This window comes from Anarhichas minor, unplaced genomic scaffold, assembly GCF_050575085.1.
Source record: "Anarhichas minor isolate MPS153535 unplaced genomic scaffold, ASM5057508v1 ptg000033l, whole genome shotgun sequence".
Classification (NCBI taxonomy): Eukaryota; Metazoa; Chordata; class Actinopteri; order Perciformes; family Anarhichadidae; genus Anarhichas; species Anarhichas minor.
In genome coordinates this window covers 2,720,313-2,743,506 of record NW_027466479.1, presented here as the reverse complement: position 1 = coordinate 2,743,506, position 23,194 = coordinate 2,720,313, and the positions used below count along the sequence as shown (strand labels likewise).

Here is a 23,194-nt window from a genome sequence, read left to right as displayed (position 1 = left end):
AGCCTGGCCGTGAATATCTTCTCTGGGGAAAACTGCCAAAGAACACTGCTATTTCCCCAGGTAGCACCGTCATAACAGAGCCCACGTCGTCCCGTTCGGCTCCCAGAGGTGTTCTGGTCGCCAAGATTGTAACTACACTGTGGGGAGACAGGCGGGTCCTGCTAAAGCTCATCAATACATCTGACAGACCTGTGCTGTTGAGGCGCAATGCAAAGCTGGCTGATGTCTACACATGTGTAGCGCTTGAGGACATGGATGTTGCTGAACAGACAGAGGTTCCCCTGGCCGGTTGCACCCAATCAACCGTGCCTCCTACGGTTGATGCAGATTCTGCCAAAGACAAGCTCGATTCAGTTGGGCTCAGTACTGTTGACATTGAGTCATGTGAAGTGTCAGTGGACTGTAAGAGGAGGATGGCTGATCTTGTTTTGCAGTATGAGGATGTCTTTTCACGCCACCATCTTGATTGTGGGGAGGCAAAGGACTTTGTACATCGCATACACCTGTCTGACAACAGACCATTCAGACTCCCATACAGGAGAGTGCCCCCTGGCCAGTACCAAAAGTTGTGCCAGGTGCTGAGCGAGATGGAGCAAAAAGAGATCATCAGAAAATCAACCAGTGAATACGCTTCACCATTGGTGCTTGTGTGGAAGAAGAACGGTGATCTCCGCATTTGTACAGACTTTCGCTGGTTAAATAAAAGGACCCTGAAGGACGCTCACCCCCTTCCTCACCAGGCAGATTGTTTGGCAGCGCTAGGAGGCAACTGCCTTTTCAGCACGATGGATTTGACCTCCGGGTTTTACAACATGCCACTCCATGAGGACGATAGGAAGTACTCCGCCTTCACCACTCCCATGGGTCTGTATGAGTACAACCGTCTGCCGCAGGGCCTTTGCAACAGTCCTGGGAGCTTCATGCGCATGATGACCAGCATTTTCGGAGACCAAAACTATTTGAGTCTGCTATGCTATTTGGATGACTTGTTGGTGTTTGCGCCTGATGAGGAGACTGCCTTGCTGCGCCTGGAGATGGTGTTTGAGAGGCTGCGTGGCCATAACTTGAAGCTAGCCCCCAAAAAGTGCTTCTTCCTCAGGAGGTCTGTAAAGTTTCTTGGCCACATTATTGATGAGAATGGTGTTTCAACCGACCCCAGTAAGGTTGAGAACATCACCAACATGACAGACACTGATCTCATGGAGACTGATGGCGTGACCCCGTCCCAGAAGCGGATAAGATCCTTTTTGGGGATGGTAAATTACTATCAACACTTCGTGCCCAGATACTCTGCCACTGCCAAGCCACTGTTTGACCTGTTGAAAGGTGGGAAAAGAAAAGGTAAACATAAAAACAAACTGTCAAGCAGAAAGTTGTGTGCGGCTGACTGGACCCCGGAACAGGGACAGGCTTTTGAGAGTCTGAAAACTTTGCTGGTTCACAGTGTTGTCTTAGCTCATCCCGATTTCAACCGCCCATTCATGCTGTCAACTGATGCCTCCTTGGATGGCATAGGCGCGGTTCTGTCTCAAATTCAAGAGGGGGAAGCACGAGCCAGGCCCATTGCTTTCGCTAGCAAGTCATTGTCTCAGTCCCAAAAGAACTGTCCAGCTCATCGGTTGGAGTTTCTGGCCTTGAAATGGTCAGTCTGCGAAAAGTTCAGTCACTGGCTGAAAGGCCACACATTCACAGTCTGGACAGACAATAACCCTTTGACTCACATCCTGACAAAGCCGAAGCTAGATTGTTGTGAGCAACGCTGGGTAGCCAAGTTGGCGAGTTACGACTTTGACATCAAGTATGTTCCAGGTCCACAGAACATCGTGGCTGATGCCCTGAGCCGTGTGCCGTTTGTCAAGGGGAGTGTTGGTCACAGGCTACTTGCTGAACCCTATGCAGGTCTTCTCACAGAGGTCAAAGATATGTCAAGTTTCTCTGTCCAAAATGCCTTTCGGTCATCCAGCAAGCACAGGGAACCCTCGTCTCTGAGTAACAATAACCAGTCTGCATGCAGTCCGCTTCACATGCACACTCAGTCTGTTGCAATGGAGGATGTGTCTGCTGTACTACAGTCACACATGGAATGGGATGCTGGTCCAAGGGCCCGTGCTGTTGAGGTGTTGCAGTACTTACCTCAGTTGGTTCCACCTGGACAGGACGCCTTACCTGCCTACACAGAGAAGGACCTCCGTGATAAGCAGTTGGAGGATAGAACTCTCTCTCGTGTTCTGTCCTATGTTGAGAGACATCGGAGGCCTTCAAGGAGGGAAAGATTCAATGAGTCTGTTCTTGTCACAAGGTTTCTGAAGCACTGGGATAGGCTCACTGTGAGTGATGGTGTGTTGTACAGGATTTCAAAAGACCAGAAAACCAAAGCGAAGCGTTTTCAATATGTTGTTCCTGACTCACTTAAGGGCGAGGTTCTGCAGGGGATTCACGATAGGGCTGGACATCAAGCTCAGTTCAGGAGCCTCAGCTTGGCGAGACAGAGGTTTTTCTGGCCAAACCTTGACAGAGACGTGAGAGACTAAGTTCGGCATTGTCAACGATGCATCGTCAGCAAGACCGTCGAGCCTGAGGGACGGGCTCCCCTGGAGAGCATAACAACAACCAGGCCACTGGAGTTGGTCTGCATTGACTTTTGGTCGGCCGAAGACTCCAGGAACAAGTCTGTCGATGTTTTGGTCATAACTGACCATTTCACGAGGATGGCCCAGGCATTTCCATGTAAAGACCAAACAGCTAAGCAGGTGGCAAGAGTTCTCTGGGACCGGTACTTCTGTGTCTTTGGATTCCCGGAAAGGATCCATAGTGACCAAGGTGCTAACTTTGAAAGTCTGCTGATAAGTGAGCTTCTCAGGGTCTCTGGTGTCAGGAAATCGCACACAACCCCCTGCCATCCGATGGGTAATGGGAGTGTGGAACGTTTCAATCGGACTTTAGGTGGCATGATTCGTGCGCTGCCCCCTGAAGAGAAGGCCGACTGGCCGCGGCGCTTGCAGACTCTGACGTTCATGTACAACTGCACAGCTCACGAGACAACAGGCTATCCCCCCTTTTACCTCATGTTTGGCCGGATTCCCCGCCTACCTGTTGATGTACTCTTCCGTACTGTCCTTCGTGACTCTGCTGTGATAAGCTATGAGAAGTATGTAGCGAGTCTCGCCAATGATCTAAAAGAAGCAATGGTTATTGCTCAGGTCCATGCTACAAAGGAGCAGAATCGACATGCTCAGCTGTACAACAGGAAAGTAAAGGGATCCGAAATCGAAATCGGTGACCGAGTGCTCTTGGCCAACAGGAAGGAAAGGGGTAAGAAGAAGCTTGCGGACAGGTGGGACTCGACCGTCTACATCGTGGTGGACGTGAATACAGAGACACACACGTACAGACTCCGCGACACAGTCACTGGACGGGAGAAGGTGATACACAGGAACTTGATAATGCTGGCCAATTTCCTCCCTGTGGGGGACACATGTGGAATGTCTGACCTTGCCTCATCCATGCCGGTTACAGGATCCACGGCTTCAGGAAATGACGATGTGAGTGAGGCAGATGAGACCTTGTTTGGGAGAGAGGGTGAGCTTCATGGTGTGGCTAGTGAAAGCCTTGACACTGAAAGTGACAGACACTCACCTATGACTGTGGAAGATGGACAGGGCCCCTTGGCTGATTCGGTACCTGTGGACTCGGAGAGGAGAACCATTGATTGGATTACTCAGTTGTCTGCACCAAGTCTGTCTGTGGCAGACGCTTCTGACATAAGAAGTGTTGCTTCTGATCCCCAGGATGCTTCTGTTTCACTTGAAGACCACATAGAAGATCAGTCTGTGACTTATGATTCTTGCTCTGTGACTGTTGGAGGTGTCTCAGCAAATGTGAGACAGCCAGACTCTGCTCTTGACACCATGACACAGACAGATAACACATCTGACATTTTGCACACTGATGTTCAGACCTCACCCACGATCTGTGGTCGTTCTAATGCACAGGTCAGGTCAAGATTTGGTCGCTTAGTCAAGCCTGTGAACAGGCAGGATGTTGTTCAGGAGAAGTTCAATGTTAAAGTTGTTTGACAATCTCTGTTCCTGGTGTTTCCTGATTGAAACCGTAGGCATGTAGCTTATGCCAATGATGGGTTTGGAAGTTTTTTCTTTTTTTGGTATAATGTTCCACTGTTTTAATTTTCTTATCTGACATGAGCCTGTACTACACTGCACTTTGTGTTTGGGTCTTGTGGGGTGTACAAGGCACCCTGTTGCCAGTTGCTGGATTGAGGGATAAGCGCTGCTCTCATACCACTTCATCCCTATGGGATACATTAGATGTTGGTTTTCTTGATGATGACCCTTGTAATTTGTCGATTTGTAGTGTTTTCTTTAGTGCATACTGTGTAGTCGGTGCTCATATTCGCTAAAATTCAGTGGGGGTGGATGTAACAGAGTTAAAAATGTACTTTATTATTCTGTTGAGTATGTGTGAATTATATCTTTATGAGCTATTTTTATTTAGCATTTTATTTTGTTAATGCTTCCTGCGGAAGCGGCGTCTCGCCTCTTTTGTACCTCCAAAGCCCCCGTAGTCCCGACTTGCCCTCACAGTGGTGTTTCGTACTGTTGAGGGTAAGTTGTGTGGAATAATGTTGTTACACTGTTTTGTTGTTTTCTTCGGGAATGTAACTGTTTACGCTACGTACTTTAGTAACTGCTAAGGCGATGACCTTATCAAGCTGTTACGTGCCGTTTTGACTGTGGAAAATATAAGTTTAGTGGCTGTTTCAGTTAGCCTTTTTGGCGCCATTTACTTTTACGTCAGGCCCTGTCATATAACGTAACGACGCAGATACTTTAGCATTCCTTTGTGTGAATTCTGTTGTCTTGCATGTTTAGGAGCGGATGCATAAAGAGAGTGAGACCAGGAAGAAACTGTGATTTATGTTGTCTTCTGCAGCGAATAAATGCTGGAAAGCTACCCTCTGAGTTGTCTCCTTCAATGCCATTCCAAGTCCGTTACAGTACTACTCAACGGTTTACAATAAACTGACTGAAGCACCTGCATCACTGATCCTCTCTGTCATTCTGTCTGTTCTGCGGATGTGAAGACACACTGCTGGTAATATAGGAGGGGTTTGGAGACCCTTAGCTTAATAGCTTTATTAAGGTATTTCTTTACCTACAATTTATGTTCGTTTGTAGTTAAAGGTCACCTATTACACTTTTTCATGGCTTTTAAAAATGTGTTGCCAGTGTCTACTCTCTACTCCTGTCTCCTCTCCTGCTCCATCGATCTAAAGACCTCTGTAGAAAAGAGATGATCAGAAACAGGGCCCCGGTTTCTACGTCATTAGAAGTCTCAAGCCATATATGAGTTTCCTGGTGGTCCGACCATTCAAAGCACTTTAACACTACATGTAATTATTCATCCATTCATACACTGAAGACAGGGGCTACCATGCAACGTGCCAGCTGCCCATCAGGACTAACATTCACACAGATTCACACATGCAGAAACAGCTTGCTGCAACAATTTTGGGATTAATGTCTTGCCCAAGGACACATCGACATTGTTTTGTCACGCTTTGTTGTAAATAAATGTGACTGGTTCTTGTGAGTTGGCTCTTGTCATTGTGTTAATTACATCGATTTTGACCCTATGCATTGTCCGTAATTACGAAGCATACTGTCCTGCGTGGGTTTAGGGTCCGGATAATTGAATCTGTTTGGGCTGTTTTCTTTTACAAAGCAAGAATGATGGTCTGGAGAAATGGGGATTGTGTGGCGATTGCTTAGCCCTGTTTGAATCTTGAATCTAGCTTGAAGCCCTGTTGTTTTCCTTACTAAGCTAGTTTAGCATAGCCTCGCAGAACACACGCGCCTCAGCTGTGTTTTGTTTTGCTGACCCGAAAACTAAACAGACAGACAGACCGGTGTCTCCTACTTGAGCGCAGTCCACCGAAAACATTATATTTACCACAATTTAAGCTTCTGCATTTTCCAAATGCACTAGTATTATTCAAACATATTGTTCGGTTTTTAAGCCTCGTACCGGACGGTTTAATACGAATACGTGATGTTACACCTCTAGAAACAAATAACCATAGCTGTGGCGCCATCATGAGGTTATTAGGTGGTGTTTCAGCTGCAAGACAGCAGTGAAGGCCCAGGTATAAAATGCATGGCCCGCCAGTGGGTGGCACCAAACATCTTGAGGCAAATTACAAAAAGTGGTAGCAGTCAAAGTCTATTCTGAATCCAAAGTTACAGGTCAGATATGTTACTGGTTTACACGACAGGAGTTTGGTGCGAGTATCTTACCACAGCATCCTACATCGGACACACCGGAAGCCTGAAGTGACCTCTGAGGCAGACTGGCGCGCAGACTTCCTGCCCCCAGGTAGCACTGAAGACTGGCCGACCATCTTTACGCTCTGCTGACGGCAGCCTGTGGCTTGCCCCACACATGCAGGACTCAAGAGCGCGACTGAGTCTTCCCCACAGTTCAAACGCTCACCGTCAGCATTGGCTCCGAGAAGCCAGGGCTACTACCTGGGATGCAGTTCTTTAATACTGCTGCAGGACACTCCCCAAACAGCTCAACACTGAGCATGAATCTGCTAACATGATAAGCATCACCCGACTGTAATAGGTTGAAAAGCTTGCAAGTTCCTCAGCCAATTATACAGATGATAGACCTTCACGTCAACAGGGAGCCCCCCAGCCTGACCACAGTCAAATAAAATAAAACTTTACTAGAAATGATGAACAGTGGTTTTTCCGCGGCCTACCTCAGAGCTTCAGAGCTGTCCAGCTGTCCTCTGTGAAGTTTTTGAAGAACATGAGTTGAATTTGCCCAACTACCTAAAATGACACGTCAACATTCTAATTTATTGGAGTCACAGAACATTCATGTTCCATCCAGCATTCTATTCTATCCTCAAGGGCAGATAATGTCTCCTTTTATGAATTCACTATTTGCTAGTCCAGCGTTCACTATGTTTTCCATGGCACAGTTTTCACAAAACTCCACACATTATATGACCCATTAGCAGTAATAAAATAACACTAATGTCAGTGTCTTAAAATATGCTGCGTCCTACCTCAGAGCCTCAGAGCTGTCCAGCTGTCCTCTGTGGTTGTCTGTGGAGATGTTACTGTTCCATTGTAACAATTTAAATGTTATTTATAGTAATAATAATATACTCTAACATAATTAATAATGGTATAATAATGGCAATAATCATATGTCCCAGCAATACAATATATATTAATTATCATTGTGATTGATGATGAAGTATCAATCACATTCTTCATTAACCATACATATAATAATAATCAATAATAATAATACTATTGCTTCTAAATTAAGCTACCCTAAATTGGCTAGCCCAGCTAATGCCATTTTCCATGGCCTCTTTGATGCCGTCATACTGCTGGCATACTGGAATCCTTCAAATAAATGCACATGTATTTGCCGTTGGAAAATGGGCCGGTCCATTCTCGGAGTGGAGTACAAAATATAAGCACACACCAGGCCTTAGCTTTGAACAAAATGGATGAATTTTAATGGACATGAGCTTTGCCTTGAGATTGTAGTCCATGATATTGTCCCAATTGGCAGGGACAGGTGACAAACCTGCCTGTATAAGCGGAGACACCAACCCCTGCACCAGACAAACCATCAACATTTGTCCCTGTAGTGTAGAATCCTTTCTGTAAGACTGAAGTAAAGAAATAAGTACTACATTAAGATACAGTGTTTTCATCCATACAATGTCTCCTGATCATATAAAAAAAAAACTCAAATAAAAGGGAAAATGAGAGTGTGCCCTGCTGAAGTGGCAAAGACAGTCTCAACAGCCAAGTGGGTGAATTATGCAAAAATGCAGGAAATAAAATGAGTTTACATTCCCACAATAAATGTGTTCTGATCATATCATATAAATGTTTAAACCTACAAATTAAAATGCATTATATTTACTTGTAAACTTACCAACACAGTCCAGGGCCAATGTCTTACTCTCCTCTGGACCTTCAAATATGCTGTGGCTCTCAAGTTGTCTCATGAGGAGAGTACAAAAGTCCCTTGTGGGACCCCCCTCATCTACGGCCCCTTCTCCAACTCCTTCAGCATTGACAAAAATGACATTGATTTTTGACTCAGGGTCAAAACTAGTCCTTGAAAATGCTCTTAGATCACTGCCATATTATTCACCCAGAAAGCATTCATTTGATTAACCCTAATGTCTGGAAAAAAGCTAAATAAAAAGAACAAGGGATAATAACATGAGCAATATTCAGATGACATTGCAAATTTACAGGTGAAGCCGGCACGTTTAGCCTACTGGTAATAGAAGGTAGATCGATTTTGCTGTGACATGGCCTTACCCTTTCTTTGTACATAGAGACATGCATCTTCTTTGGCTGCAGGAGAGGGTAAGGCCAACGTTTAAAAAACATATGCCAGTACACTGCAGTTTGATAAATAGGTGAGGTGTTTTCCCGTTTCTTCTTTCCTTTTAGACAAAAACACAGCAGTTAAGTAGCCTAATCAATTTGTGTCTGTTATTGCTCCATAAGGGATCTTAATAGATGTCATCATGATGTAATCGTACTTCTAAGCTTGAAACTGACTTTTCCCACGGTAGTGAATGTATCACATGTGCGCATGTCTGTTTTTAAGAGGATAAACAAAGTGCATGAACCAGCAGCAGCAGTAGGTCGCATTCAGGTAGCGTTAATTTTCTCTGACCTTATTTCATTGAATTTACGTGTTATGACGGTGTTTCGCATATTAATCTCTGGTGGATAGAGCGTGTTATACATTAAAGTAGCTAGGTGAGTAAGCTATGGTAGCATTGGCCACGGCTAAGGTTCATTTTGGAATTTGTTAGACGTGAGCCTTGGCAATTGTAGCTAGCTAACTGTTACTCTGGTGGGGTTTTCTTTTAAGGAGGCATTTTGACAGCTTACTTGTTCACTTCAGTTGATTGTATAATGTTGTTAGCTACATCGACATTGACAGTAACTTCTCCCCTGCCAACATATTGCTAATGTTAACTGCCTTCGCTCTAACTTAAAGTTCACAGGCCTAAACGTTAGCACTATTAACGTTAGCGTAATCTTGCTAAGTAATGCCCGTCTCAACCAGCAGATATTCTACCACCCATTATATAGCGTTATCATTTAACAAGGTATGACTGACAGTTGACACGTCTCTTATATTATATGAGTCTTTTGACAATCAGCTGTGACTTTACTAAAACACCAGGTTGAGTGTGACCACCCACCTCCCTATATTCATATTTGAATTGATCCCTTTTTAATGGAATTGTTGGCCTATACATGGGCTACAGCCTGATGGACAAGGAAGCCTGCTGCTAAGAGAGACAAAGCTTCTCGTAAGATATTTATAGCAAAGTAAGAAATATGTGTTTATGAAAGCATAATGATTGTAACAAGATGAATGAGATATTATTTTTAAATCGAAGGCTGAAATCACAATGAATTGAATCACATGCATGTATATCTATATATCTATACTGGGTTCTTTGTAATGTAATCCTGCATGAAGTGGGAACTCTCAAGGCAAACGGGCAAAACAAATTGGGACTAAAAACAACACAGGAACAGTCAAAACAGAACAACTTTTTTTTGCAGATAATTGGAAGGGAAACGTGAAATATTTCTTAACTGATTGGATTGACAGGGCTGAGTGAGAATTTTCTGACTGAGAAATAAGAATCAGTGTGTCCCCTATATGCAAGCAGCAGCAGAGACGATAACGTCCATCCCAGTGCCCCATAGCCCAAGCTGCTGTCTTCAGAGGTCTTATTTTATACAACCAACAGTAATAAATGTCTCTGAAAAGCAGCAAAATTTACATTTGAGAAGCTGGAACCAAATACTTTTGTTGCTGATTCATTATCTATCGATCCACTAATTGATTAGTTGACTAATCATAGCAGCTCTGCTCCCCTATCATTGTTTACTCGTTTAACACTGCTTTCCATTGGTCCCATAGCTATACGTTAATCATTGAACTCAGGTATGGATGGACTGTGAACAGACCCAGCTGACCGTGTGAATCACAGACTGTTCTTGTGTTTTCCAGGTGTGACTATGGGAAAGTCTTTTTCCCACCTCACTAAGCAGACGGGCCAGGATGACGGCCAGGAGAGCCTCACCTCTCCTCTGGAGGACTCTCAGACTGAGGATGGAAAGGGTGGAGACGTCTCCCAGTTCCCTTATGTGGAGTTCACAGGACGGGACAGTGTGACATGTCCCACATGTCAGGGCACTGGGAGGATCCCCAGAGGTAACACTACTGTGTACACAGTCAGGGTGGGGGTAGTCTAAATGTTAGTTAGCTGTCTGTCTTCCATAGTCGTATGATTTTACAGTATCCAGTGATAATCCTTCAGTAAAGCAGGGGGATGACATACAAAAGGCTTTCATTGCACCACAGACTTAGTTTCCAAAACAGTTCAGCAGTGACTCATCATTGATTGTTGCCTGTGTTTCAGGACAAGAAAATCAACTTGTGGCATTGATTCCATACAGTGACCAAAGGCTGCGACCCAGGAGGACGTGAGTGCTGTTATCTGTGTGTCCCCTCAGCACTGTTACACAGAGCCACTGACTTGGTTCAATTACAACTTTACATCTTTCAGGATTTGCATGTGTATGTAAAGTTGAATTAAATACACACACATAGTTTAGCTATCATACTCAAACATGTGTTTAGGCGTAGTAACTTTTTTTAATATACAAAACATGTACTGATTGTCTGGAGTGTGTGCATTGTTCTCAGATAACTGTCCAGCTCTCAAGTACGATATTGCTATAGTGCCGTTCTAAATTTAGATGCATTGTCATTCAATAAACTACACGGATTTAAAAAATAAATGAGGAGTGGAAGAAAGAATTAATGGGAAACGAAACAACACATTTAAAAAAAAAAAAAGGCATTTCAATTTCTTCTCAATATATGAATTTTTGTGCATTATACCAAACCTGGCAACCTCACTGTGTCAACAAGACTCCAAGAAGCCGCTCACAGTCACTGCACCGGACATATTCAACATGAATTAATTCAAGCATGTAACTGACACATTTACATTTATTTTATTGTATCTATTAAAGAAACCAGATGCGGTGTATTATTAGTGAGCTATAGAAGTGTTGAGAGGTGTATTTCTGAACTTACACAGAAGCAGGCTAGCTGTTCCCCTCTGCTTCCAGTCTTTATGCTAAGCTAGGCTATCTATGCCCTGACTCCAGCTCCATACTGAACACACAGACGAAAGATTCACAACCATCTTCTCATCTCACTCTTAAGAAAGGAAGAATTTCACCAAATGTCCTTTAATGCTGAGCTTCTTAGCCACTACATTGTGAAGTAGTTTTTGATATAACCACATGACTCCTAATAATCCACTTACTGTTTACCATTAGCCAAGGTTTCAAATAGTATTGTCTGTTCATAATTTGATGCGTAGGGCTCTGGGTAATACCTGGCAACACTGTAAATTCAACCTGGCTCATCATTTTCTGCAATGCAAAGTGACATCATTGAGCAAAGCACTGCATTGGTCAGTCCATGACATCCCAGTGCACATTGCTGTAGATCAGCATTCATGTGAAGAGGTTCCACTGTTTACCTGGTTGTTGTCAAGATGGAGGATAAAAAGAGTGATTTATGCTGCTGTAAACAATCCTATTCATCTACAGCGTGATGTGACAGAGCACCAATATTCTCTAATTAGATTAGGATATTCAAGTATGGATAAAGCTCTGTTAGAGGTTGTAGTTGTGTGTTTTAGTAATGAATCCCGTGATTGTCTTGTGTCCTCAGGAAGTTGTATGTGTCAGCGTCAGTGGTGGTCTGCCTGTTGCTGTCCAGTCTGGCTGTCTTCTTCCTCTTCCCTCGCTCCATCGATGTGTCCTACGTCGGAGTGAAATCTGTTTTTGTCAGCTACGACCAAGAGAAACGCAGCGTCTATCTCAACATCACGGTGAGCTTCATCTCAAGTCATCCAACAGCACTAGTGTAAATCATGAGTAGTGGTGATCAATACAAACAGCAAATACAATAACGACAGAGAATGCATTAGACAACCATCTGAAGAGTATCCATTGTTGAAAACCCTCTACACACAAGAGCGTCATTTCCAAAGTTATCTTTGCTGCCCCCTTGTAGATAAAGGGTTAATAACCTGAGAAAAGAGCTTCTAGTTCTAAAAGAGCTGCTCTAAAAGAGCAGATAGTTTAGATGTCACAGGATAAGCTGTGCAGTTTGCTGAGGATCATTAAATGCACAATGATTGGATTTAAGGGCTCAATAGGGCCGGGCTATTAACTTAATGTTTCCAGAATCAATCTGAAAGTAAAACAACACACAAATAAGTCAAACGTTCAGTCAGTGCTTGCATCCTTTATGTGGGCTTATTCCTAACATCAGAGGTGAAATCGGTATTCTTATAATGAAACCATGGAGAAATGTCAGAGAAATAGCTAATAATACAGGAACCATAAACCATGTCTGTCATGTACAAATGTGCTTTAAATTGACTCGGTAGTTGCGAGAGATGTAAAACAGATTTTTTTATTTTCATCATGATTTTAATGAATTATGATATTAATTTCAGGTCGTTTCATTCAACACTAGTTTAGCTTTCAGATTGTATGACATACTTCATCAAACATTAAAAGAGACCTGTTTGTCAACAGAAATGATTCAACTTTATTGATTTATGTAGTGCCTTTTGTGTAAAATTGCAATACAAGGTTCTTAACAATACAATAGAAATACACCAATGCAATGAACATAACACAGCAAAAAGATGAACATATATATGTGTGTTAAGATCTCTTTTTAAAGGTATTTACAGACAGGGATGCCCTCTGCTCTTCTGGCAAGATTAAAGATTTCTTTACTTGAAGTTTAGCATTTTGAGCCAGATTTAAATTTGATGCACAGCATCTCTCTGATCATTAAAACCAAGGTCTTGTATCTGTCCAGTTGCAAGAAATCACTGCTAGAAGTATAAAACGCATCAATACTAATAAGCCCTCAATGTTGGTTCTCCTGCAGAACACTCTCAACATCACCAACAACAACTACTACTCAGTGGAGGTGGCCAACATCACAGCTCAGGTGCAGTTTGCCAAAACGGTGATCGGAAAATCTCGCATCAGCAACATGACTGCCATCAGTCCTCTGGACATGAAACAGGTACAGTGTCTGGTCATCACTTCACCATATGGATGGACACAACCATACCTGCAAACTTGTCACTTTTCGGTGAAATTCACCGTTTTGAATCAAAAATATGTCATCCACGTGAATCGTGTAGATCCGTAGAGTTATTTTTTGGGGGGGGTGGGGGGTCAACTGCCAACCAGCGTTTCTCAGATTGGAGTCATACGAGGAGAAAGGGTGATGTCGTGATCTTCCCAATAAAACATCTGTGATGTGATGTGTTGAGTCTTGGCCAATCAGCGTTCAGATGTGTACAGCGTCTTCATTTCCCTCCGTTACAGTTTAAGTTACGTTATGTTCCGTTACCGTTCAGACTTGCTGGGTTAAGTTAACGTCCACTGCATGCAAAACTTTATCGACTGTTAACGTTCGTCATTATCAAGATTTAGGAGGAAAAAAACGTGACGTGATGAAACATGCAGCCCCCCCGTGTTCCGGTTCAGTTCACGCGGTCACTCATTAACTTTAAACCCGAACACCGGCGGATCTGGTGGCAGGTTGTTTTTTTAAACTCAAAGTAGAATGAGGCGATTTCGTGGTCATAGTAACTTTTAAGATAACGAAAAGTGAGGCCCAGATGATGAAAAGTGAGATGATGTGGTCAAAGAGCTTCAGGGAGAGGGGGCTGGTTGTGTAGCGCAGCTTGACGCAGGGCTGAGCTGTGAGTGGAGCTGGGCCTGGATAAAGGTGGACAGATGTGAAGGGAGAGCAGTACAGCTTCCTGCTGTCACAGTGTTTTAAATACATTGATAAGGCAGGGTATGCTGAATGCAGCCTCTGCTCCAAGGAGATAAACTACAGCAACAAGGGCTCACATGCCCTCTCATCACACTGTTCACTGTAATGACCACAGCCAGTGTACCAACAGTCCCACGTTGCTCTCAAGAACCCTGAAGTAATGAGAGTGTTAAGGTGCCTGTACCTTCATTTCAGCGGGTTGCTAATGCAGAGGTGTGTATAGATTACAGCTATTATTTTACTCTTGATAAGGTACCTCAGCCAGAGTAGATTATCATTTTCATTTAAATAATTTAACTGGATTGAATGCATATTAATTGCAAATAGAAGATAGGCCACAATTCTACCAGCTGTACAGTAACAGTGGAAGTTAATATGAAGCCGTACAGTAACAGTGTTCAATGAAAACGAATCACTTTATTTGTACAGGCGATGGTTCTCGCTACTCTTGCATATCTTTGTTTTTATAAGACTAAAACTTTTGAAAATGAGACCTCGGTCTCAATTGATTTTGTCTAAATAAAGGTTAATAATAATAATAATAATAATAATAATATTGATTAAAAAAAAAAAAAAAAAAGCTAACTAGCCAGCTGTTCAACTAGAGCTGAAATACTGATTAATCACTGAATAATAAATTAGTTTTTTGCTTAAAGTAAATATTGTCCTATCACTTAATTTGATTCTCAGAGTACATCAGAATGCTACATGTTAAAGCTCATATTTAAAATAAAAATCTTGGAGCATGCACCCACCCCCCCGACAGGGTTTCGGGCTTGTCACCTTTTGCAGGTATGACAACTCTCACTCCTTTTCTGTTTGCAGGTAGACTATATGGTCTCCACCACCATTGCAGATGAGATGAACTACATGTAGTAAGTACTGTTACAAGGTTCGTTTATCTGTCATTGTACAACACAGGGTTGCACAATGACATGTAAATTGTAGCCGCTTCACACTACATGAACATATACAAATATTTTAATTAGAATAGAAATAAAATAAAACAATATATACAGTTAATACAAATATAGCTGGAGAGACTTTGGTTTATAGTGGGAATGAGGGTAGCCGTATGGTAATATGCAAACACAGCACAACAGAAAGTCCCATGTCATTTATTTATGGCGGAGTTGAGGAGGAAGGAAGCTGCTCTGTAGTCTGTAGTCTGCAGTACGGCTGTCCATACATCCGTCTCTCTCCAGACGGCAGCGGGGTTCAGTCTTTTAATATCCTTTGGGCTCACAGTATCACTGATGCTCGGTAGACGGTACCAGCGTTGGACGGTACCAGCGTTGGACGGTACCAGCGGTAGACGGTACCAGCGTTGGACGGTACCAGCGGTAGACGGTACCAGCGGTAGACGGTACCAGCGGTGGACGGTACCAGCGGTAGACGGTACCAGCGGTGGACGGTACCAGCGGTGGACGGTACCAGCGGTAGACGGTACCAGCGGTGGACGGTACCAGCGGTAGACGGTACCAGCGGTAGACGGTACCAGCGGTGGACGGTACCAGCGTTGGACGGTACCAGCGGTAGACGGTACCAGCGGTAGACGGTACCAGCGGTGGACGGTACCAGCGGTAGACGGTACCAGCGGTGGACGGTACCAGCGTTGGACGGTACCAGCGGTAGACGGTACCAGCGGTAGACGGTACCAGCAGTAGACGTTGCTTAAGTTTTCTCAACAGATACTGTCATACAAAACAAGAGCACTGGCGATGTTTACACACATGATTTGATCCAGCTATAAACATCTGTCAAAGGTTTTATTAAGTTGCGCTGTTTACATGAACCTCTGCACCAAAAGTGGATACAGAGTGAAGATTTAAGATGTAGATAAGCTGTTACTTGTTTGACCTCTGGTCTTGGCCTGATGCAGGGTGTGGTTTGAAGTTGTGGAGCACACAGGCACGTACTGTAGATGTGACAAGACTATGGCTGCATCTAATGACTATCTGTGTTCTTCTTTAATCTGTGAATTATTCATTTGATTAATAGTTAAAGTAAACATTAGTCAAAGGTACGTCAGGCAGATTCATGTGTTGGTGCTGTCACGGTGTGTGCACACAGCCACAAGCAGAATACCGGTTTCTTCCCCAGCTAGTAGTACCGTGTGAGGTGGCCAAGGCCGGCTTTTAGTGCAGTTTACACGTTTGCATATTATATCGTTGGTATAAGAGTAGCCTAATGTGTGTGTTAGAGCGACAAAGAGAGAGAAAAGCAGACCGGGATAAACGATTACTGAAGTACTTGTCATTTACATTGGCATATAGCCACCGTGGAGCTCATCCTAACACTCCTAATGCACAAGCTTTATTTGTATCATTGTATTTATTTCATATTGTCTGTTTTCAGTTTTCTAGCCTGTTGTGACCTGTTGCCTTTTGGGAAAGTGTTTTGTCCAGCGTTGGTACATTGTAATACACAAGGGCTTGAAATATTCCTTTAAATGAGAATGATGCTAGTTTACCACGGTGCTCTGCAGCAGGAGTGTGTCTGCCATGTGCTCTATGTAAATGTGCTGAAGTTGCACCGCACCGTGACTCCTAAACCAGGATGTGACTTCTGTGTCCCGCTACACCGCAATTAGCTAATCCATCAAAGATGTTTGCTATCATTTAGAAATAGTGTCTCCATTTCATGTTGGCCTTTTCCACTACAGGAACAGCCCATCATCTGGAGCGTGAGCCTGTAGAACCACATAAAGTCTAGGTTCCACTATTCTGCTTTTCTAAACTAGCTTTAAGATGCGAGTGGAAATGTGTGGGCTTTCCCTCCCTAGTCCTGACTTGTTTACAAATCACTTGGTTCACCTTCTCTGGCTCCTTTTTCGTTGGGTTTGAAACCAAAGAATCGCCAAATAGGTACATTTGCATTCTTTTTGCCAACCTTTCCTGCTGCAGTTAGAGCTACATGGGAAAGGAATAGGACTCTACCAAATAGTTGGAAGTGTGAATCATAAGGTTTACATTAAAAGTATTATGAATAACTTGCATAAACATTACGTGCAATAGTCTTTCAATAGTCTTTGTCTTTCAAACAACGAGCAGCGCTCTAAATAAGTGTGTGAGTAGGAGCAACAAACAAATGTCCCCCTGGGGATGAATAAAGTATCTATTTATTTCTCTCTCTCGCTCGCTCTCTCCCTCTCCCCCCCCCCCCTCCCTCTCTCTCTCCCTCCTCCACATGTGATAAGAGATCGATGTAGTCACAAAATCCCACATATGCTAGCATGTTGTTACATAGAGAAAGAGAGACTAACATAGTGCAAAATTCACAAGGCATGGCAGAATAGAATCTCCTTAACCACCACCATTATGGTTGCCGTGGCCAACCAGTATTGTGTTGAACAATTATCTCGTCATACCGTCCAAACCCGTTTACTGTCCTCTAGGACGGAGACATTGTTCAACTGAGTGGTTGACTGGTTGCAGTTTTTACTCCCCACATTGTGAACAGACCCTAGTTTACATTAACACACATCACACACTCTGAGTCAGAATATAGCCTGTATATTACAACACACACTATCTTAGTACTTATCTAAACTCATGTGTTCATTGGTCCACCCTACATATTAACCAGCACCTGTTTTATCTTCCAGTGACTACTGCACTCTCCAAACCATCAAGGTCCACAACATTGTCGTCATGATGCAGTGAGTTGTGTTGTATTCTAGTACTCTAAACATGTGAGTTTACTGTGTGTGTGTGTGTGTGTGAGGCTTCACCTCGTCCCCTCCACTCTGTGCAGAGTGACCGTCACCACCACATACTTTGGTCATGCGGAGCAGGTGTCTCAGGAGATGTACCAGTACGTGGACTGTGGAGGGAACACCACGTCTGTCAGAGGGATGACTCAGCCGTTTAGCGTCCCACATCCTGCTGAGTAAACCCCCCCCACCCCCCTTCACCACATACAGTGTGTGTCTCAAAATATGATTTCCACATCTCAAAATTGTAAGAAAAAAATACAAGATGTGTATCATACAGTTATGGGAGTACTGTCTCCTAGTTAGGAGATTCATACCTCATAATTATGAAAACCATAACTATAGTTACAAGATCTGTATCTTGCAATTATTATAAAACAATTATATTAATAATAAATAATTCATTATTAATGTTTACATAGATAATTGCAAGATCAGTATCTAGTTATTACAAGAAAAGTTTTTAATAATTCTGAAATACGGATCTCGATAAAGCTGCTCTTTCCTGCCTCACATGACGAAAATATAGTTCTTATTATTTGGTGTTGGATTTGATTTTTTCCAACAGTGTTGAAGTGGCATCATCATTTTATTGTGACAACACTGTAATTAATAGATTCCACTCCATTGTAATCTCAGATTCACGCAAGAGGAGGGAACAAAAAGGCTATTTGTTAAAATAATAACTGTAGATTTGAAAACTTGATGAAGGTATTTCACTACATACCAAACCATTATGCACTTTATAAGTATATTTAAATAGCACACTTTATCAGTGTTCCTCCATCACCGCGTGTTAGGCTCTATGAAGAGGGATCCACAAAGAGTGGTGTTATTACACGGTAACAACATTCAGATACTGCGGTGTCTGATTCTGAGAACGGCTCATGTTTTACACTGTGTTCCTCTCTGACTGCACTGTCTGCTTTGAATTTGTATGATCTGCTGACTTGCCTACTTAGTTGCCGGGTGCTCATAATTATAGTTTATACATTGCTTGTTGTTCATACATGTTTTTGTCTTAAACTTTATAATGAATTGAAAGAAGTGGAGATTCCTCTTGGTCACTAAGCTTCTAGCACCACCTTTCACAAGGATGACGTTCAGAGTCACTTTCTGATGCGACAGGCTGAACTGCTCCTTAGACAGAGAACAGTATAGATGTGCACGACACTAAGGCGGCACTGGGTGTGGAAAGAGCATGAAGTACAAGCAAAGCTACTAAACCGAGTGGAGTTGCTCTTTAATAAAAGGGTTTATCACTTTAGAGGGTCCTCGACCCATTTCTGTACTAACTCTGTTATACTCATCTGTACCTTAGTCAAATTGACTTAAAGAGTTACTAAACGTGTTGTTTTGATGGTTTCAGGTCCAGATTTTGACATTTAAGTCCACAGTTGTACTAGTTGTCTATTTTAATCAAATTTCTGAATATTTATTGTATTTAACACATTAGCAACAATGCAGACCACCGAAGCCTTGTGGTTGATCGATCATGAAGGGCCGTTTATTTTTTTTAAGGATTGTTATTGGTAGCAGTGGTAGTATCTTTCTAACCTCGTGAATAAAGCATTATATTCTGCCCTCTCTACCCTGCACATCTGGAGCATCCTGTGAATTAGAGTTCAGTTGATTTGCACATTATGCATACTTCTCCCTCTACCTGTGCTGATTCCTAGACATGCTGGTCTCATTTTTGTACCTCACATAAATATGCCAAATGAATATTTTGTCCAACATTTCATGTAATTAATTTTTTCAATGACACGCATATATATTTTCATCTTCGACCAAAATTCATCCAGTTTTGTATCAAACCTATTTTAAATTTGAAAAACATCTTGGGTATCTAGAATGTTGCATGATTTGTGTCCATTTCCTGTAAATACTTGTCGTCATAATATCGTTCCTGCAAACTGATGGTTGGGAAGCTAGACTACAGCTGTAACGTTTGTATCGAGTGGGATTTAAAGAGAAGCACACTTTATTTTATCCTGACATGCACCTTAACAGTCAATATTAACATTTCACATTGGAAAAGCTATTTTAGACTCCTACCTCTAATGTCATTTCAAACATCTTGTTGGTCATTATTCATAGTGACTTTTTTTTGTGGGAGCATGAATAAAGTTTTGAAACATGATTATGTGGTTGTTTTTTTTATGTGTTTTTATATGCAAAGTATTAAAACCCCTTCATTTTTTCACATTTTGTTTCAGGCATATGCTGAAATGAAGTTCTTAAATCATCAATCTACTATAAAGATTTAACTTTTTATTTTATTAAAATGAAGGGAAACAAATGAAATCTCACATTGACATAAGTACAAACCCTTAACACCGTTTAGCTCAGGTGCCTTCCATCTCTCCTGATCACTGTTGACGTGTTTCTCCACCTTGATTTAAGGTGGAGCTCATTTTAACTCCTTTAGACACTGTTCACTAAAATTGTAATGTGCAAAGTAACTAAAGCTGCCAGACAAAGTGGTGACAGTAGTGGAGTAAAAAGTACAATATTTCCCTCTGAGATGTAGTGGAGTGGACGTACAAAGTTGAATAAAATAGAAATGCTCAAGTAAAATACCTTGAATTTGTACTTAAGTACACACACTTAGTTACATTCCACCACTGATATCAATCACTCTTACCACTCACAGCTTATCAAAACCATACAATTTACTGCTTTTTATAAAGAGGTGGAATAACATTGATCAGGATTGGGTTCAGTCTGTTGGTCCGGCCCTCCACAACAGTCCCTGTTTCTCATGTGGCCCCTTGGGGAAAATAATTGCCCCCCCCTGATGTTAAAGGCACTGATCTTGGGAAGGCTACACACGTTGTGTTGCATTGAAGGTTCCTAAGAGCACAATTGCCTCAATATTTCTGAAATGGATGGAGTTTTGAACAACCAGCACCGTCCAATCTGACCACTGGGGGAGAAGGGTCTTGGTAAGAGAGGTGATCAAGAACCTGATGATCCCTGGCTGAGCTGCAGAGATCTTTGTGGAGATGGGAGACATTTCCAGAAGGACAACGATCACTGCGACCCTCCATTGATCTGGGCTTTATGGTCAGACAGAGCCTCTCCTCAGTGAAAGACACATGAAAGCACCTACAGGACTCTTGGACTGTGATAGTCCCTGATCTGATGAAATCAATATTGAACAGTTTGGCCTTAATTCTAAGCATCAAGAAACCAGGCACCACTCATCAGCTGCACAACACCATCCTAACAGTGAAGCATGGTGGTAGCATCATGCTGTGGGGGTGGTGTTCTGTGGCCCCTCCACAGGAAAGCTGAATAGTGCAAAGTATAGAGATATCCCTAATTAAAACCTGGTCCAAAGATTAGTCGTGTGCAGAAACAGGTGTACACTCGTAAGCAATCGCATGATTCTTCTGTGGGAGATAATAAAAATAGCCACATTGGCTATAGACTGTACTTGTCTAGTTCTTTTCTGGTCTTCCGACCACTCACAGCACTTTAACACTACATGTCATCATTCACCCATTCACACACTGATGACAGGAGCTACCATGCAAGGTACCACCTGCCCATCAGGACTCTATCCAACATTCACACACCGTATGCTACGTAGCTACGGGAGCAATTTGGGGTTAGGTGTCTTGCCCAAGACATTAGCCAGAAAATGGAAATTCATCACGATCAACTCATAATCATAATCAGAACCTTTTATTGCAAAGTATATTACACATTCAAGGAATTTGACTTGGTGAATGGTGCATAATAATAAACAATGAACACAGTGCAATCATCAGGACATAATCTAAAAATAGAAACATTAAACTTTACAATAAAATATGGTACACAAACAAACAGATAACAGTACTTTAAAACAAGTATATTGTAAAAGTGGCAATTGTATTTAAAGATAGAAACATAGAAAGGATGTGCAAGGGAGTGTAACGGTAGCAAATTGTCCTGGGGGTGTAAGAGTCGGAGTCAGTGGGGGTCCCGGGCTCTGTTAATGAACCCGACTGCAGAAAGGAAGAAACTGTTCATGTGGCGTGAGGTCTTGGTCCTGATGGACCGCAGCCTCCTGCCAGATGGAAGGGGCTCGAACAGTTCATGTCCAGGGTGAGAGGGGTCGGCTACAATCCTTCTTGCTCGCTTCAGGGTCCTGGAAGCGAACAAGTCCTGGAGGGACGGCAGATTGTAGCCAATCACCCTCTCAGCAGAGCGAATGATGCGCTGCAGCCTGCCCTTGTCCTTGGCAGTGGCTGCTCTGACGTCTCTCCAGGATAGAGAGTGTCGTCAATATGATATAGCCATAAAATATGATAAAAGCTTGGATATGCAGTGAGTGCTGCATACATGTAACTAGCTTATACTGAGGAGGGATCCCTCTCCCAGGATGGCCAGAAGAGGATGTCATGTGTACTGAATGAACAACATAATAAAAACATAATAGCAGAAATAATACTAGAACAAAATTGTAGTAGCAGCAGTAGTAGTAGTTTGATATAGTATTATAATAATGATAATGAAAGCAGTATTAGTAGCAATTATAGAATAGAAATATGACTAATAATAATAATAATAATAATAGCAGTAGGTGTCAACAGGGCCACAGCAGCTGGCCCGACCAGGGTCCAGATATACAATGCCTATAATAAGTATTCACCCCCCTTGGATGTTTCATCCTTTTGTTGCTTTTATACATGAAATCATGGTCAGTATAATTTGGCTTTTTTGACAAGAATTTGCAAAAGAAACCTTTAATATCAAAGTGAAAACAGATTTTTACAAAATAATGTCAATCAATTAAAATATATAAGGTAAAGTAAAGATTGCATAAGTATTCACCCCCTTCAGGTCAGTATTTAGTAAATGCACCTTTGGCTGCAATCACAGCACTGAGTGTGTGTGTGGATGTGTCTCACTCAGGCTGGCACATCTGGACACTAAGATGTTTCTCCATTCTTCTTCAAATCAGCTCAAGCTCTGTCAGGTTGCTCAGGGATCAGGCGTGAACAGCTCTTCTCAAGTCCAGCCACAGATTCTGGATTGGATTGAGGTCTGGGCTTTGACTTGGCCACTCCAGAACATTCACCTTGTGGTCTTTGAACCATTCTGTGGAGCTTTTGCTGTATGCTTGGGGTCGTTGTCTTGCTGGAGAATAAATCTTCTCCCAAGTCGTAGTTCTCTTGCAGACTGAGTCAGATTATCCTCCAGGATTTGGGGATATCTTTCTGCATTCATGTTCCCCTCTACCTTTACAAGCCTTCCAGGGCCTGCTGCTGAGAAGCATCCCCAGAGCATGATGCTGCCACCACCATGCTTCACAGTGGAGATGGTGTGTTTGTGGTGATGTGCAGTGTTTGGTGTTCACCAAACATAGCGTCTAGTCTGATGGCCAAAAAGCTAAATTTTTGTCTCATCAGACCAAAGAACCTTCTTCCAGTTGACCTTGGAGTCTCACACATGCCTTTGGGTGAATTCTTTCTACAGTGGCTTTCT

At 42.6% G+C, this 23,194-nt stretch overlaps 1 protein-coding gene across 1 annotated transcript; it reads left to right on the top strand.

Moving 5' to 3' along the window:
- Window positions 1-8,680: 8,680 nt before the first annotated feature.
- tmem106bb (transmembrane protein 106Bb) lies at window positions 8,681-19,856 on the top strand. Its single transcript, XM_076105636.1, has 8 exons — window positions 8,681-8,727; window positions 10,111-10,314; window positions 10,523-10,586; window positions 11,854-12,013; window positions 13,093-13,233; window positions 14,824-14,873; window positions 17,606-17,659; window positions 17,755-19,856. The coding sequence occupies exons 2-8, from the start codon at window positions 10,119-10,121 to the stop codon at window positions 17,891-17,893; spliced, it is 804 nt and encodes a 267-aa protein (XP_075961751.1). The 5' UTR covers window positions 8,681-8,727; window positions 10,111-10,118; the 3' UTR covers window positions 17,894-19,856.
- Window positions 19,857-23,194: the final 3,338 nt, after the last annotated feature.

Bases quoted from the DNA above. Each gene is read 5' to 3' on its own strand.
- tmem106bb (XM_076105636.1), top strand. From the start codon at position 10,119: ATGGGAAAGTCTTTTTCCCACCTCACTAAGCAGACGGGCCAGGATGAC. The intron at 10,315-10,522 runs GTAACACTACTG...CCTGTGTTTCAG, and splicing joins CACTGGGAGGATCCCCAGAG to GACAAGAAAATCAACTTGTG. The intron at 10,587-11,853 runs GTGAGTGCTGTT...TTGTGTCCTCAG, and splicing joins AGGCTGCGACCCAGGAGGAC to GAAGTTGTATGTGTCAGCGT.